Below are 18,311 nucleotides of genomic sequence, written 5' to 3'. Positions count from 1 at the left end.
CTCACCACACAGCAAGGGACATAGGAGTGAGCAGCAGGAGGTGGGCAGAGAGGGCTGATAACTACTAAGGATGGGGATATTGGAATCGTAAAGCAAGACAAAAATCACTACCGGCCACATTTCTGATCATAAAGCAAAGAAAAAAAAAAGACTATTTGGCACAGCTTGATGTGAACTACAACTGTACCTTTCTCAATTTTTAAATGAAAAGACCTGAATTAATTTGAGGGCTATCTAATTTGTTATTCCCACGTCTGCACCTGACTCTATAGCTAACCATCTGCCTTGCATATGAGATGTCCAGAAATCATCAGCCATCGTATGGATCTTAGGCTTTGTGTGTATCTGCAATTCACGCCAAATTGTGGCATAGCTCTCTAGTCTTCCTTTTTGCTTCACAACTATGAATGTGGACTGAGAAAGTCTGTTGATCTTCACTCTACATTGCTTTTATTTGGAAAGACAAAGGCCTATGGAGCGTAGTTGTTTGCTATGGTGTCAGGCAGGCCTAAATGAAGACTAAGAGAGAAAGGAAGGGGCTGTGCTGAGGCCGAAGTGAGTGCAAAGTGTGGGGAATGAGAGAGACAAGTCCACTGTCTTCTTCTGCACCCATCTGTTCTGAAAGTGCAGGTGGAGCCCTATTCACACTGCTCTGCGTGTGTGTGTGTGTGAAGAGGGGGGCAGGAAGAAAGGAAGGGCAGCGAGAAGGAGGGAGTGGAGAGATGGAAGGGCAGGGATGGAAGAGGGGGAGGACTCTCGGTGATCTCTCCTGAAGGGGATAATGGGAGACGAGCGCATTGCAATGGCTGCCATGTAGTACCCTCCCTGCACAAATAGCCAATCAGCAGCGCGCTCTGCCAGCCAGGAGGACGCATAAAAGAAGAACATTGCAGCAGAGGCACAGAAGGAGACTGCGAGAGGAGCAAGGAATTACACACAAAAAAACAGCAGAACCAGAACACCCTCCCCTGGACACACCCTGCTGAGGATCACTGCTTCTCTTTTTTTCTGAACCATCACCCACGCCACTCGGAGAGAACGCTCTCCCTCATCATCATCCAGTAGAAAAGCCCTTTCTCCTCATTTCATCCTATAGAGGACACATACAATCTCAGAGGGCTGAGATCCCTTGGCGAAGATTGTATTTTTTTCCTTTTTTTCTTTTTTTTTCTTTTAAGTTTCACTCCTGACAGAACATAAGGGCCAAATAACATAAAGGCCGAAGAGCATATAAGAGACTCAGCCTTCAGATTCAAGACCAGTGCAAAGGAGGACCTAGATTTCTTTCATTGTACGTCAAGAATGGTTACTGTACGTATGCCTCTATTTCTTTTATATTTGTGAGGGAGATGCTGTAGCTTACATTCTATCTCAGTCCCTTTGTGTACACATGTGATGCAGCTAGTCGTAGACAGATCCATGTAACATCGTTTTTTTTACTCATGCTTTTTTTTGTGGAGATTAAAACCCAGATCTGTGGTTGTGCCAAGACATGCAGGAGTGTTGGGATTAGAGTCAAAAGTTTAAGTCCAATATGCGACGCCTTATTATTACGATAAGATTAACAATCCATACAGGCAGTTAGTAATCTCATACTGAGTGATGCGCCATGCCGGCTGCGCTCCAGCCTGCAGTCATCCTCCGCGTTGAAAGAATTCTCTTTTTCTTTTTTTCCCCTGCCATTTTCTGTAGCACACGTTTTACGTTTTAGCATCATAGCTACTACAAGTGCCTAAATGTCGCAGCTCTGGTTATAGTTCTTTCGTAATAAGCAGTCAAGATGTAGGAACCCTGCAGGGTCGGAGTGATGGAGAGGGAGAAATGCCATGAGGCGGTTCAGCGCGGGGGGAGGACGGGCTTTCTCTGCCTGGTGCAGAACAAGGATGCTGGAGACGGCTTTCTGAGACAAAACATGATGCCTCGGAGGCTGAGGGCCCATCCAGCGAGGCAAAGGGAGGGGAAAAGGGTCGAGTCACTCCGTGAGAGGGAGGGGGAGGAGAGAGATTACGCACCCATTGGTTAGCATTGAATCAGACAAAGTCCAAATTCCTCCGGGTTCTCGTTGCGATGTAACCGAGTAAATGGGCTGGAAATCTCAGAGGCCGTGACAGTAAAGGCCGCACACGGACATCTCCATTTTAAGCGCATTTCTCCGAGTTTCACAGCGCTCACGTAGGCTACAAGATGGCCATGCTTGCTCGCAGTGCGCTCGTCTCCTTTCATCCGACGAGCGCTGATAAATTAGCTTTGCTGTGTGCCGACGGTCGGATTGGGCGTGTCTCTGCTGGACCTGAGCACCCAACAAGGGCCTTGAAGCCTCAAACGACCTATTCAGCTTTTCCTCTTCAAATGCTCTGCTTGAATGCAGTTTATCCAAACAGGCGAATTAAGACCAGACACGTTTGCATAAAATTATTGAAGCAAATGAATAACCAAGAAACAGAGAATAAGCGCAAAGGCTAAAGATAAAAAGCTTAATATTGCGCGCGGGAGAGCAGTAAGTATTTATTAGAGTGAAAAATAAAAATGACCGTTAATTTAGTTTTTTGGGGATTGCGTAATTATTAATTAGAGCTTGATATATTTAAACATAATAAACTGTTCAGGCTGCTCAGTCTATGGCTAATAATAGTAACCAAAATAAATTATTTAACACTCAGAGGAAACAGGACGAGAGGCAGATAGTCCTCGAAAAAAATATAACCTGTAAGATCATTTCAAGGAATTTGAAATATTGCTCGGAAAAAGTGTGCAACACGGAGGTGCACAGGATCGGTCTGATTTGTTGTCCACTTTTTGTCTCGTTTCCAATTGCACTTGTGGTTTCTCTTCGCTCTGTACGTTACCTATTGTCCTTTTGCAGGCCTAGACAGTGTCACACCGACAGTGGCTCCCCTCCACATGGTCCGCAGTCTCCCATGCCTGTACCGCAGTGCCAAGCAAATAAAAGCGTTGAGTCAGATAACCTTTCCAAGGCACTTACACAATTCAAGGACAAGGACAGTCGAGGACATCACATTAAAACCAGCTGTTTGATCTTAAGTCGCACAGATTTAAACGTGAATCTTTAAGCCTGACGTCAGACATAAAACGTTTAAACGTTTATAAGCGTAGGCTTAATGTCATTTATTTACAACTATGCTGGGTCCTAGGTCGAGACGTAAAATCCCATTCAAATAAGCGGTTAAATGCCTCCTGTTGCCCACCACTTTATATAGTTAACAACAAATAAACCCAGCAGGCCGAGTTAGAAAACATATCTTCCTCTGAGACTATAGAATTTACTTGTTTGCAAAATCCTAACACAACGACAGTGATAATTTCATAAAGAGTTAAATAATTCTATATTTTATGTGACAGTTCATTTTTTTAAAATATATATCATTGTAAATTAATTATATATAAATATATAGTGAATTCAAGAATGCTTTATGTCAAAGGCAGTTATTAAACAAATAATTAAAAGAGCCCCGTTCTAAAAGAGAAAAAGTAACCCATTTTAAAGCGCTAATAAATACTTTTATTATATTTGACCTATCGTGGCGTTTTTTAACTCGGAGCTGGTGACTGTAACAATCATTGTTCCCGGAGAGTCCTGCAGCCCCCTGGCCACCACACAAAGCGCCACTGTTTACATTAATATTCATAGCGCTGCCATAGCCTCTGCGAGAGAGAAGAGGAGGAACGGGTGGCTCTTTTGTTTGGTCGTTTCAATACGTTTATTCAGCAAATAGACGCTCCGGTTCATGAATGCCTGCAGAGCTCACAAGTCTTGGCTTTTTAAAACAGGGAGAAATAAGAGAAAAAGACAAATCGAGATTGTTGTCCTATTTTTATTTTTATTGTTTTTGCTCGTACTTCGAATTAAAACCATTAGTGTTAATAATAATGACGATTCGGTGGTCTTCGGTTGATTCACGGCCATCGCCGGCCTCAAAATGAGACCGTCCGAAAGCCACTCCCTTTTTCAGCACGCTGGATAGCGACCCGCATGCTACGAGGACTTGCAAGATTTCTCTCCTTCGCCTTTGTCTGCTGTGATTTTATCAAAGCGGTGCACAGGCGCTCCTCCGAGAGCTGAAATCTGTTAGAAATCTTTCATTTGTAGTCTGTGGAGTAAAGAATAGGATGGAGTCTGAGCGCATGGCTGACAGGAGCTGTGACTCCTGTCGTCCTGTTGTGTTACAGCTGCCACCATGATCCCTTAAGCTGCAGAGAGTGTGGCTAATGCCCTTTGTTTGGGATAATCCTGTAATCTGTGTTATTTAGAAGGCTCATTTACACTTTAGCCTTGCATTTACTTTTGATTCATGCCTTCCAGAAAAAAGAAAAAATCAAAAAGAAAAAATCTTTACATAACGCATTAAAATGTGAAATAGGTACAGGTTATGTCTTAAAAGAATAAATCTTTGTTGTGATTCTAATTCCGTGTCTATCTAAATACATTTACTGTGCATTCTGAGTGATTTAAAGATACACATAACACAGGCAGGGCAAGTGAATCTACCTATACACTGAGCTTATAATTCCCTTGCGTGACCTTTGTGTCAAAACGCTAGATGTTACATCCAAACTGTAACCTCTAATGTGGTAATCCCATGTTATGAGCTAAACTGGGAAAGTGTTATTCTTCCGTACATTATAGCCCGGAGTCCTTTAGTGCATTTGGAGCAGAAATGAATTGGGGAAGCTGTTTATATGCATCAGAAGACAGAGAACACAGACTGCGTTTACATTTAGTCTTGTAATGCTTCTGTGTTTTGTAATTTAATAGTGTACCGTGTAGGTGGAATGTGTGCTTGGCAGTGGAGGCAGGGCTCTCGTTTGCGTGCGAGTCTGGGTTCATGTGTTTGGCAGTGGAGGCAGGACTCTTGTTTGCGTGCAAGTCTGGGACCATGTGTAGGCGATGCTGATGCAGTACATTAAATATTAAGGGAGATCTCGCAGAACCCCAGAATAGACGAAAGCAGTCGAGGTGGGGGAACACACAGAGCTACCACAGCAAAATATTTTTAAAAATTGTCTGTATTTGGCTTGTTTTCATTCTTTTTAGACAGTGATTCAGAAAAATGGGTAATGAAAGGCAGCAAAGGGTTTACACAATTAGGAAATCTAACTAGCCCTGGAGAGATCTTTGTATTTGTCACCAATACTTAAAAATCTCTGGAGCCACTAGCTGGAGTATGTGTATACTTACAGCATATCGCGATTATTCATGCTGTTGTGCACCCATCCCAGTAATTTCTCTATATTACACAGTAATTGGGTTACTGCAATCCAGAGTATTTGCTTATTGTTGGTGGTGTATAAAATGAAATATGACAGCTTAAAAAAAATTCTATTTGTTTCAAATAACCTCCAAGCATGCTGTTGCTCTCAGTTTCTATATGAAAATCTTAATCTCAGTTGCTGCTTGTGTCAGCCAATCTCTGAGCCCAGCCCTTTCCTCGGTGGCTCTGTGAATTATATAACTTCACACTGTTCACTGGGAATGTGTGCTCTGCCATGCTGAGGGTTATTTTCGTTGGCGAGTCAAATTTGCTCTAATATGTTTTTTGTTTTTTTCCCCCTCCCTCGAAATGCTTCTGTCATATTTGGGACACGTTCAGCTGTTTGTGTTTCTGTTAGTCAGATGCATCACATCACACAACAATGTACTAGGTTATTATTACGATGAATAACATAACCGCTTGACTCCACCTTATTTTGTCAAGACGTGCATCTCATCATTATCATTTAGAGGGGCACGCAAGTGATATTCACTTGGCATTACAGCTGGACATCAAAACCTTTGCTTGACAGATTGCTATTTTATGTCATCTGCTGTTTGTGCGTAGATGTGTGTTTGAAGTATTTTATTTTTAGGCTGCTTTAACTCTGTCACTGTGCTGCTTCGCCCCTTGTCATTGTCAATCTGACTTATATTTCCTACAAAGCCATACAATACACAGAATAAAAGGCGGACAAATGTCTAACCTGTGCGCTCTTAATGAGAACAGACACACACTCAGCCTACGGTAAGAAAGCTTTTTCAGCCATTTGAAACAATGCAGTCTTTGAGGGGCTGTTACCTGGGCAACGTGAGTCAAGGTGAGGCTCAAAGCAAGACAGACGGTCATAGAAGCAAGGGAAAAAGCAGGTTTCATTAGACAGACCTATTTAGGGGGACTAGAAAAAGAAGGAGAGCACATGAAATGACAAATACATTAAACACACAAAGGAAGAGATGAGTCCTTTTCAGTAAAATGAGTCTTAACACAGAAACAATGATATGATTTTTGTTTTAGAAGAGATGACATGAGGTTACAAGTCAATTCTGTCTGCTAACCATCCAGGTTTTTCCAATAAATTTTTTTTTAAATAACATCAATTGTCCATTAAAAGTACATGCTTCAAAGAGCTAAAGAGAAATATGTGTTCCTGTTATACTGTTTAGTGATTCAAGGACACCTACAATAAACTCTCCATCAAGCATGCAAATTTCAAAATAACTTTGAGGATTTATTAATTAAGTCCCTTTGTTGCTTCTGAGTACACTGTAAGCATCCAAGAGAAGATTCATTTAGCCCATTTGACTTGCATAACACCCACCCAGTTCTGCAGCAGCTCAATCCAGCAATCTGACATCAAAATTTACATTTTGGCCTCCACCACCACGCAAGCGTTATTTATTCAGACAATTTATGGAGTTACTGAGCTACATAAAAGCTGAAATTTTTGTACTCAAAAATATAGTGCAAAGGCACAGCAGGGCCGTGCTATAAAGGTGATCGTTTAGCGTCACGATTCAAAAACATGAACGCTCATTTATTTTGACAAGTGAAGGGAATCAAATCCAAATAAATGACTTTAGACCTTAAAAAAAATAAGTAAATGTGAGAATCATAGACTTACACATTTAGGTGGTTATTTTTAAAGCATGGTATGTGAGACTACCACAGTAATCTCATACAGTTGAGCGATCTCCATCAGTTCAGTGTAGTTTAATGTGAACAGAGTTCCTGTTTCCTATGAAGGCTTATGCTAGATATGTTTCTCTAAACACCAAGCAGTAGGTGTTGCTTGTGAGTGAGTGGGTGGAAAATAATTCAGGAAGTTTTGTTTGCGACCAAACAGATGTTCCTTGAAATCCCACGTGGCTGACGTTAAGCAAGATGGTGCACACCAGAGCAACAGAGCAGACATGAGCATAGTACTGTACACTAACCCATACCCTTACTCCACTGTCAGCTGACCACTAGGAAACACAAAGGCAGAAGAGCAAACATGTAATCCCGATTTATCTTTTAACCAAACCGTGGTATTCTCCTTTTATTGTAGCACCAAATCCATTTAACAGTGCCGCTTTCTTCCCTTTGTCCATAATCTCAACCTCTGCCACTCCTAACTCCCCCAGTCTCTTGCCAACCTCACACACACACACACACACACACACACACACACACACACACACACACACACACACACACACACACACACACACACACACACACACACACACACACACTTCTACCATCACTATTATCCATCCCTGTGTAATGATGTAATGGTGTTTGACCCTGGAAAAGAGTGGGGGGAGGGGAGGAGAAAGGGAAAAGGGACTGTGACATCTGCAGGACCAGAGGCAGAGAGCGAGAGAGGAGGAAATATGGGGTGCAGTGGGGGTGGGTGGGGTATAATAAATCAGAGCTGGTATCCGTCTCCATTTTAGCATTGCTGATTCCTGACCTTTCCTGCTGACAGTGACAAAGTGGACAGTCTGTGTGCGTGGTTATATTTGCATTTGCAAAATGGTGTGATAAATATTATATTTATATCAGCACCGATCACCACCATGTCTCTTTGTGAATTATGAATCTAACTCCACCCTCTTCCTCAGCAGATAATCAGCACCATGGAAACCCAGGTGTCCAACGGTCCAAGCGGAACCAGTCTGCCTAACGGCCCAGTCATCAGCACAAACGGCTCCACAGATGACAGCAAAACCAACCTGATCGTCAACTATCTGCCTCAGAACATGACCCAGGAAGAATTCAAAAGTTTGTTTGGTAGCATTGGAGAAATTGAGTCCTGCAAGCTAGTCAGAGACAAGATAACAGGTGCAACACATTGTACATGCCAAAAAATGTGATTTTTGTTTGTTGTTTTGGAGAATCCCAAACGTCATCTATATCTCTCTCTTTGTCTCCAGGACAGAGTTTGGGATATGGCTTTGTAAACTATGTCGACCCAAATGATGCAGACAAGGCTATTAACACACTCAATGGTCTCAAATTGCAGACTAAAACAATCAAGGTAAGCAGAACTGAACCAATTTTGCTCTCTGTTTTTTTTTTAATTCTTCACAGCATGCTAGACAGAGAGAGGAAGTGTAGATTTTGTCAAGGGGGTTGCTGAAAGAGGCAGTGACAGACGTGACAGAGGGAGGGGAAGAAAATGGGGATGAGGGGGCAGAAGGCTAGAACAAAGGAAGTGAGAGAAAGGCTGAAAGAGGAGGAGAAAGTGGAGGTCAGAAAGCAAGGGGCGGACAGCATGCAAAGGTTATTGTGATGGAAATGTAATTAGGAAGCCTGACTGTGGTGCATGAGGGTCAGTCCAGGTTAGCCCATCTGCCTCCAATCTAGGCTAATTAGGGGGGCTCCTTTGTCCCAAAATCAGATGATGGGGCATAAAAACTGATTCTCTCCGTCCCCTGAACACAATAAAAGAAGATCAAAGATTGAAATGAACTGCAGGATTGAAAAAACGAATTTTTGAAAGAGCAGAGCAGGTGATCCTAAAACAGCTGTCCTTCAAAATGGCTTATGGCTGATCAAACAATTCGCTTGAAGTCACAGACTGTATATGCTTACTTTTTGGATAAACAGACAGACAAATCATATTTTATATTATATTAAAAGTGCACATAACCTTGTGAATTTACTTTCACTCTAGAGCAGAAGTAATGAGACTGTCATGATAATTATTACACTGCAATGTTAATCATATAAGATCATTCATATTTAATGTATCTGTACATAGATAACTTTGTCTGTAATTAACTGCTTTGTAATTTATTCTTAAATCTCAAAAATAATTCATGCGGCCATAGACCGGTTTCATCTTCCTGATTTTGGAGGAAGCTTCAATAGAAAGGGGTGAAGGTGTTAGGGTGGGGGCAGCAGTAGAAGGGTAGGGGGTAGCTCAAAGAGCAGAATCCCAATGACAGGATTAGAGGCCATATGGGCTTCAGGCACCATCTGTACTGTGGGAGCGACAGCGAGAGGGTTAATTATAGGGCAGCCTCTGTTCCCCGAACACAGTGACTCCCCCCTGACTCGTCCAGAACACCCTAATCACTCCAACACACAACCCTCCTGCTCATACAGTCCATCTGTGTGCACAATAGACACTAGTGCTTAGCAGTGATGGATAAAATCAGAACACCTGTATTCACACTAAAGATATCTACAATATATGTGTAGTACTTGTTATCACTGTTTTCTTTGTGTCAGAACAAACCAAAGAATAGTGCAACTACTTCTAAATACATTTGCATTCATTACACCATATACATGCAGACAAATAGCACGCGGGTGTGTGTGAAAACCATGTTTATATGTTATTGGGAATCTTGCAATTCTTGTGATGCAATCACATTGTTTGCTGTTTGCCTGTAGAGCTGTTCTTCCCTGGAGAATAGAGACAAAGGAAGGAGGCAGGACAGGGAGGGCAGCTCAGCCTATCTCAGACAACACTCACTCTGTCTCTCCATCACACACAAACACACCACTTTTAACAATGCACTGGACTGGACTATCTGTCACAGAAGTGCTCACGTGTTCCTATAAACACAAAAATGAGAACGTGTCTATTGCTTTTACAGCCAATTAGATCCCGCTCTGCACCACTAACTCAAAATGTTCTGAAAGTAGACCAACAGAAAACCATAAGGGATATAAACACAGATGTATTAGAAAATGACCATGCACTAATTAAGTCACTGGTGATTTCAGGAAAATATATCAACTAAGGCTGATTTTTTTTTTAAGTACAAAACAAAGCTGACACTCGGTGTGGGTAACGGTTACGGCCATTATAGCATGTCTGCAATGCTCTCATTATAACTCTGATTAAGTCCACAGACACCAAACAGACAACTGGGTCTGTAAATGTTAAACAAGGCAAAATCGCAACAATTTTTTTGGAAACTCAGTCTAGTTTTAGCTAACATGTGCCTCCAGTCAAAGTGACGGTTCTTCTTTTTTCTGCTATAAATTGTTCCAAACAAAAAACAAACAAAACACAGTGATTATGTTATATTGTGTGTTATAGGTATCGTATGCCCGGCCTAGTTCGGCTTCCATTCGCGATGCCAACCTTTATGTTAGTGGACTCCCTAAAACAATGAGCCAGAAGGACATGGAACAGCTGTTCTCCCAATATGGTCGGATCATCACCTCACGGATCTTAGTGGACCAAGTTACAGGTACTGTCAGTCAGTTTTTTGGGATAAACTATATATCAATACAGCCTGTGTCAGACCAGTCACGCTTGCAGGAAGCAATACTGATGCCAAGGTAGTAACACTGTCCTGCTTTGCTATTCGGAGCAGGCATATCACGAGGAGTGGGCTTCATCCGGTTTGACAAGAGAAATGAAGCAGAGGAGGCCATCAAAGGACTGAACGGACAGAAGCCTTTGGGTGCTGCCGAGCCCATCACTGTCAAGTTCGCCAACAACCCCAGCCAGAAGACAGGCCAGGCCTTACTCACTCAGCTGTACCAGACTGCTGCTCGTCGCTACACGGGACCCCTCCACCACCAGACTCAGCGTTTCAGGTACTGAACCTTTACCAACCTCATACCACCCGATGTATGAGTCCCTTACTAACCAACAGATAGTCTGTAAATAAATATAATTTCAAGGTCAAGTCACAGGTTATCCTGCTCTGTCGTTGAGCTTAAGCAAACTCAATAATAGCAAATCCAACTCGTAATATTGCAAGTGTGTCAGCGTTGCATTGTTTTAGTAAGACATGGAATATCATTACTGTGTCAGTAGCCAAGTCAGCAAGTTTTTCTAAACTACATCAGAGAATGGCTAAGAGTAAATGCATCTGAATATTTTTGAAGTGGCACATTCACAAATTAGTAAATGTGATCTAGTTTAACAATACAGAGAATGATTAAAGAATAAATAACAGATTGTCTGTCACTATAATACATATTAAGCTATTTTTTTTACGTTCTAGTAAAGAAGGAAATGGCAATATGGTGTCCCTCCTTCTCAATTTCTTTCTCTGACTTTCTTTTACACTGCAGTGTGATCCCTTCACTGGGAAAGGGACCCGATCCAAATAACAGCTCAAAACCAATGTAAGAAACCAGATTTTTCCCAAATACAACAAAAAAAGCAAAGTTAAATGAATGTCGCCTATACTTAATAGGCATTTAGGCATCATAATGATAGATGTTATCCACATCTATGTGGATAATTATGAATAAAAAGTTTTCCAAGGCTTCCAGCATGAAATATTTTTAAGGGACTTCACAAACTGTAGACACCCCCAGATTTGGAATGCTCACTTGCTCAGTATGAATACTTAATTTGAATAAGTAGATGTAAAATAACATATTACTCTGGAGCTTAAATAAAAACCAGCAGGCCAATTTGACACATCATCAGTTTGTGGTTGGATGGTTTGGGACTACGCTGCAGTGAAGGATGCCCTCTGGAGGCCAGCTGGTGAAGGAGCAACATGTTAACATGAAAGCCCCCCCTTCTTTGTAGATCTCATAACTAACTTCTGCATCCCCTTCATTCTCCCTCTTGCGTTGCAGACTCGACAATTTACTAAACGCCAGCTACGGAGTCAAGAGGTAAATGCCAAAGGTGTACTTTCAAAAGCATCCATGCCAAAATAAAACCTCAAACAAAGTGCCCGGAATACCACCTGCTGACTTCATCTCAAAATCAGATACTAGCCATAATTCTTAATGCCCACAACCCATTTAACCATGCTACAGAAGCAGCTGAGCCAACAAAAGACTATCTGTAATTGCATTAGGCAATGATGCAGCATTCCGACAGCAGGGTATTCTGGCATGGCTTTGTTTAACCTTTTGTTCTTTTGTTTTGATTAATAGAAATAATTTCTATGTATTTATTTATGAACTAACATTGTCAGTTTCAGTTGCTTTAATGTCCCCTTTTTTTCACCAGCATGGACATACCAGATTCCGTTTGCGTCTCCTCTGTTTGCTCCAGTTTTTGTATGATTTGATTCCAATTTGCTTTTCATCCCTCTCTAGGTTTCTGTGTTTTGTTCAATACTGTGATTTCCGTTGAACATCGTGATTCATGTGTTTAATTCTTCCAGAGGCTTTGGTCAGCAGAGAAAATGAGAAAATATGCAGATTGTGTGGGTGTCTTGTCTCAGGGCTCACAGTGTCATTTTGTATGAAAGCAGGTAGTTTGGAGCCACTGTGGTGCCCACACATATTTACCTACAAAACTGTGCAGGAGAGGGGAAGGAGATGGGGTCCCCTGACTCCATGCCTGACTACAAGCGTTAACATTTCTCAAAGATACACGCTCATTAGAGACAGTATAGAGCACTGAATGCTGTGTGGAACTTCAGAATGACACCCATGGTAGTTCTCCCACTCTCTTCCCCAGATTCTCACCCATCACCATTGACAGCATGACCAGTTTGGCCGGCGTCAACCTTACCGGTCCAACTGGAGCCGGCTGGTGCATCTTTGTGTACAACCTGTCCCCTGAGGCGGACGAAAGTGTCCTGTGGCAGCTCTTCGGGCCTTTCGGTGCAGTCACCAATGTCAAGGTCATCCGTGACTTCACCACCAACAAATGTAAGGGCTTTGGCTTTGTCACCATGACCAACTACGATGAAGCTGCCATGGCTATTGCTAGCCTTAACGGCTATCGCCTGGGTGACCGCGTGCTGCAGGTTTCCTTCAAGACCAGTAAGCAGCACAAGGCCTGAGAGAGAGAGAGAGGCTGTTGCCGCCAGCTCCTTCGACCTGCAGGGAGAGCAGCTCCCTGTGCCATCACTCTACATGGGCCTGGACTGAGTCTCTCTCACATAAATTCATAAAAACGGAATCACAGACACAGACACGCAGATACATGCACACATGCACACACACACACGACACAAACATATCCATATGCAAGCATACACAAGTCAGAGTTTCAAGTAAACACACACTAGTGGAGTTTTTCTTTTCTCTTTACACAACATGCTAGTCCTTCCCTGTATTTGCCTGGATTGAATTAGAAGGGGTACGTAGCTGGTTTGTTGGGTAGGGGCAAGAGCGATCTATTTAGGAGACAGTCTAACGAATGTGACGGAGAATGTGTACTGAGTGCTTTGATTGAATTCAGGCAAATAGCGACAACTGATGAACAAAACGATCAAACAATTTAAGCGAACGAAATATGTGCAATTTACCCAAACTCTTACCCCACCATCTCTCCCATTATCTCGCTGGAGAGAATGTAGTCACTTTTTTTACACTTGGGCATTTTGAATCAGCAAGTTTTTTTAGATCAAAGAAAATGAAATTAAAAAACAGTGTTCTCTTATATACGTCTATTAAAATATAACTATATATTCAATATTTAAGGTGGTTATAATAGCCGAGTATGTAAGCATTTTCTAGAAACTTTGACTACTGTTTCCTGACCTGCATTAGGTGGTGCCTAGCGTAAAGGCAGTTTCTCTACCCTATCTGGGCTTGTTCAGCTCAGACCCAATATGATTTAGGTTAACTAATGAATACTGGTCACAGAAAAGAGTAGTTCGAAGGCCATCAGAATCACTTTCCCTCACAGTCTCACAACAAACAACACAATAGTACACTTATGTATCACAGAAACACAGTTCAGTAACTAGAAGATTACACATATTTAGTCCAGTAAAGCTGTATTTTTTCTAATCGGTCCTTAAGATGGATCTAATACAAGCAGACTGTCTGTGAACTTAGAGCAGAGTGGCAGGGCTCCCATGGTGACAGTGTTCATTAGTAAGTCTCCGGTGGCCATGAGAGAGAAGAGCGCGAGATGAAAAGTGTTTCACCATAACACAGCCACGTCGAAGGGAAATACCGGTGTTGTTTTGCTTTTGCATCATTTTCAGATGATTGTATTTTGCTCTGTCAGCCATCATCCGGCATGAGATCCTTTGTCAAAAGGTCAAGAGAAGACAAAGACAATTTGTTTCGATTTTAAATGCTTTTGAAAAAAAAAAGGGTTACTACTGAAAAATTGTGAACTCAACAACGGCCAAAGCAGGTCTGCTGTGAAACAACACAGATGAGCAAAAACTCAAGAGCACCGGTATTATTCTTGAGTGCATAGATAGAAGCTCCCTGAACAAATGAGGTCAAAGTTTTACATTTCAGTAGAATATATGGGTAAAAATATGAATAGAGCAGATTAAGTAAACTGCAGTTCCTAAAGACTGAGCACTTAAAGTTGACTTAGAGTCATGTCTGCGAGTGATGATATCCAGCAATGTAAAGATTATCACTGATCCAGTGAGGAGAAATATTAACAGCTCCTCCAACTTTGCTAAACGCTCCTCAGTTTTACTTTAAAACCCTTTGATTCTCACAAAAGCTTCGCAGAAACTTTGAACTCCTGCCCTATCAAGAGATGACTGCACAAAATCAACCTTGCAGAAAAGAAAGTGTCATAATTATACTTCTGTTTACAACAGAAAAGTATTTATTTATTTGCTTCAGATCTGTTTGGCACAACCACTAAAATAGCATTTCTAAAATATCCCCAACCCAACTGCATGAAGATTATTTATGGCACCCTTGATGAAACATTAAGGCCAACCTGTCTAGTTGAAATGTCTGTTAGAGCCCAGACTGATGATTTACCATGGGGGAGAGCTAATGTCTTTCAATATCAAGACAACTGCACACATTAATAGATTAAATAAGGTCAACTTTATTCAAGACATTTTTGCTTTTTGCTTTTCTAAATGACGCTGTGTTAGCCAAAGAGGACGATCTCTTTGAAAGGATTACATTAGAGATAAATCTATTTTTATACATACAAAGGAACAAGACCTTGTGCTGAATTTTTACAGATTCTTAAGCTTGGAAAAATTGGGACATCGCATGGCTTTATTTTAAACCCTCTGATCTTTGCAGAGCAAGGGGGAACAAGCATGCGGTGTATGGGTGGGGATTTGGGGAGGGGGCGAAGGAACAATGTATCTCATACAAACTTAACTGTCTAACCATATCAAGATGATTGAAACCGAACCTAACAAGAACAAATTTAATGGAGAAAAAAATAAAGTTACAGGTAAACAGTTGGGGGTATAGCCAGACAGACATATCTATACTTTTGACTGCTTAGACACACATACACACACATCTCTTGTCCTGAAGTTGTGTACAGTGTTGCTTCAATGATGGTGCAGTGAAATGAAGTTCTTTGACTTGAGAATCCCAGATAAAGCTCCAATGAGCCCAGCTCATCGCCCAGCTGGCAAATTCTATAAGCTGCTTGCAAAATTAAATAAAAAAGTAAAATGCAGATTGAAACAGTGACGCAGATTCACAACTGAGATTGAGCATGAGTCTTTACGATTAGATAGATTTGAGTTTTGCCAAAGAACTGCTTTGCAAGTCAGTACAAGAAGGTTCAATTAAGACCAACTATAATATTCCCTAAGTAATTGCTGTACAAATCGATGTTATTTATTGAATAAGGACCCTCTACAATTTCAGTTATCATTACTTTTTGAATGTTTAAGTTGCGCATATCAGTTTACATTTATAAATCTTTAAATCACTAAACCAAAAGTGACAGATGCAAGCAATCCCATTTGCACATCTTTCATGCAGACACCGAATGATAAGAGGCATATCAAAAATAAATGCGATGAATCAGTCTCTCGACGAAAGAAAAACGCATCCTCCTATAATATTTCCCCCGACATTTAAATCATCCGCTTTGTCTTGTGACTAATTTATCCTTCAAAACCGTTGCACCACTTCAAATACTTACACAGGCATCTTTCAATCTGACTCATGCTGTTTCATCCCCTGAAATACTCTGAATGATTGTTCGTGGCGTGTCCAGAGCTGACCACATAAAGGGACTAATCTAGCTATTTTTGGTCATGCAATTTGAAAGAGATAGCACAGTAGGACTGAGCACTTGGTGAGACCAGTGATAGACGTTAGGAACAACCGAGATAACAGGCCACGTTGAGCTGCAGCTGGAGTTGTTTACCCAGCCATGTCCGATGTAGAACAGTCAACCCAAGAAACCAAACCCACAGTCCAAAACGACCTTTCATACACAGTCTATATGAACACCTACATCTGATGTACAGCAAAGAGCCAAGGACAATGGCAGGAAACAGTACTACACTGCTTGAGCAACAACAATAATCATTTAAAAAGACAAAAAAACTTTCCTATGGAACAGTAAGTGCAATGTGCTTTGTTTTTATATTGACTGAGAACAAATGATATATATTTTTTAAAAAAGAAATTAAATGTCACACTGAAATGGTTTGCGGAATCGTGAAAGGAGCAAAAACGAACAGACTCGTTAAGAAATCAAACAAGCAATGAGAGCTCTGATCTCAAAATTGCCATAATCACTTCCTCAGCCCCTAATTTGTGCTCTGACCATGCTAGCTCAAACTGCATCATTTGGCTGTCTTAATAGAGCAATTCTCAATGACCTTGAAAGGAATACTGTCTAATATATCATCAGTTTTAGCCCATGTCAATTTCAAATATCATTTTTCCTGTAATTTATTGATTTCATTTACATATCAAGACTCACATGTTAAATTAGTGTATTTGTGTTGTTGATGTTTCCATAGAGAACACACATGGGTCAAAGATTATGTTTGGTTGCATTGATTGGGTAAAGTTTGTTATTTTTCTTCCATTATTTAATTAGTTGCAGTTTACAGTGTATGCAGATTTTAGACTTAGTTAGATTTTTTTCTTTCAATCAATCTGTGTTCAATTGTGTTTGTAAAGTCTGTGGTAGCTTTTGTTGCAACATAAAATAATTTAAACAGAAAAAATTCAAAATAGCGCCAACAAACTTGTATTATTTGGGCGACTTTAAGCTTGTAGTTTTAACTTATTGTTAACTTAAAAACTATTTATTATGATTATTATTATTGCCTCGTATAAAGTATGTTTTGTGTATATTTATGGTTTATTTCATTATATTTGCAAGTTTAAAAGATTTTAAGTTTGCCAAAATTGTGGTTACACCATTTCGTTTCTTAAAAGGGGGACAAATAGAAAAACAGCTTTAGAAGTACGATTTGGAAACGTTCTCCATAGTCAAAGAATGCACTGCTATATTTAACTAATTGAAGTGTATAAACATACATGCTTTGTGCTAGATGTTATGCCTTTACTGCCTGTGTTCTGTTTGTCTTGTTAAATGAAAATCTTTTAATTATTTAATCTTATCACAGTCTTGTTTTTTCAACCACTCGGTGAACCCCTGAGACACGGCGCAGCCCCTGTAGCCAGGCTTTGGCCCATCTGAGGGTCCTTCAGCTAGCCAGGAAGGGAGGGATTTGATTTGATATGCTCACAAGAAGCTTTCTTGTTCATGTTGATGGTTTGATTTACAAAATGGGATATCAGGGGTTCAGTTTACATAGCTGCATTGTATACTGAGATCACCTGTATCGATTTCAATATCAATTTGTGCTTCTTGAGCCTCATTACACAATTGGAAACCTAACCAGGAGCTCCAACAAAATAGTGCAGAGCTCAGAAAAGCTACAGGAAGGTTTCCTTGGGAGTCTTTAGGTACTGATGGGGTGAGTGGTCCTTCTGTTTCTCAACCAACTGTATTTTGTGTCTATTTATTTAGAAGAGGGGACGCAGTAACTTAGTGATGTTTTTCTTACATTTTTCCTGGAATGGTAGAACAAATCAAAAGTGAAAATGATCAAAACATTTCCGTTGACACCAATGGTCTGCGGAAAAAAATATACAAAATCTCATACTTCCAAACATGACCAAATGAACAATGTCAAAATTTAACAAAGAAAAAAAAAAAAACCTTTCAGTTTAGACTAGGATATTTATTACTGGGATTTCAGCTGAAGACGCTTGAAGACTTTTTCATGGAATTGTTTAATTATTTGTACTTTACATGCCAGAAAAAAAAAATAAAAATAAAAGCTACAAATACAAGCGGCTCGATTTTTACTGATTGTCAAAACACTATTAAAATGTCATTTTACAATCGCATGCACATTCAGTAAGGCTGGTTTGTTGGCTTGAGTGTTT

General features: G+C 40.7%; 1 protein-coding gene across 13 annotated transcripts; it reads left to right on the top strand.

Annotated features, from left to right (window-relative positions):
* Nucleotides 1-876: 876 nt before the first annotated feature.
* elavl3 (ELAV like neuron-specific RNA binding protein 3) lies at nt 877-18,215 on the top strand. Of its 13 annotated transcripts, none has more exons than XM_085404289.1 (8): nt 877-1,311; nt 7,880-8,099; nt 8,192-8,295; nt 10,315-10,468; nt 10,592-10,820; nt 11,304-11,357; nt 11,823-11,861; nt 12,661-18,215. In XM_085404289.1, the coding sequence occupies exons 1-8, from the start codon at nt 1,303-1,305 to the stop codon at nt 12,986-12,988; spliced, it is 1,137 nt and encodes a 378-aa protein (XP_085260415.1). In that variant the 5' UTR covers nt 877-1,302; the 3' UTR covers nt 12,989-18,215. The 13 variants fall into 13 exon arrangements, with proteins under 13 accessions (XP_085260415.1, XP_085260412.1, XP_085260419.1 ...); XM_085404286.1 differs by having other exon boundaries at nt 12,640-18,215; XM_085404288.1 differs by having other exon boundaries at nt 879-1,311; nt 7,883-8,099; nt 12,640-18,215.
* The last annotated feature ends 96 nt before the right edge of the window (nt 18,216-18,311 follow it).

The sequence above is a fragment of the Rhamphochromis longiceps genome, linkage group LG4 (genome assembly GCF_057381845.1).
Source record: "Rhamphochromis longiceps isolate RC_006_pf linkage group LG4, R_longiceps_female_GT1.1, whole genome shotgun sequence".
Lineage (NCBI taxonomy): Eukaryota > Metazoa > Chordata > Actinopteri > Cichliformes > Cichlidae > Rhamphochromis > Rhamphochromis longiceps.
The sequence above is the reverse complement of the archived record's forward strand: the minus strand, read 5'-3'. Positions and strand labels throughout refer to the sequence as shown.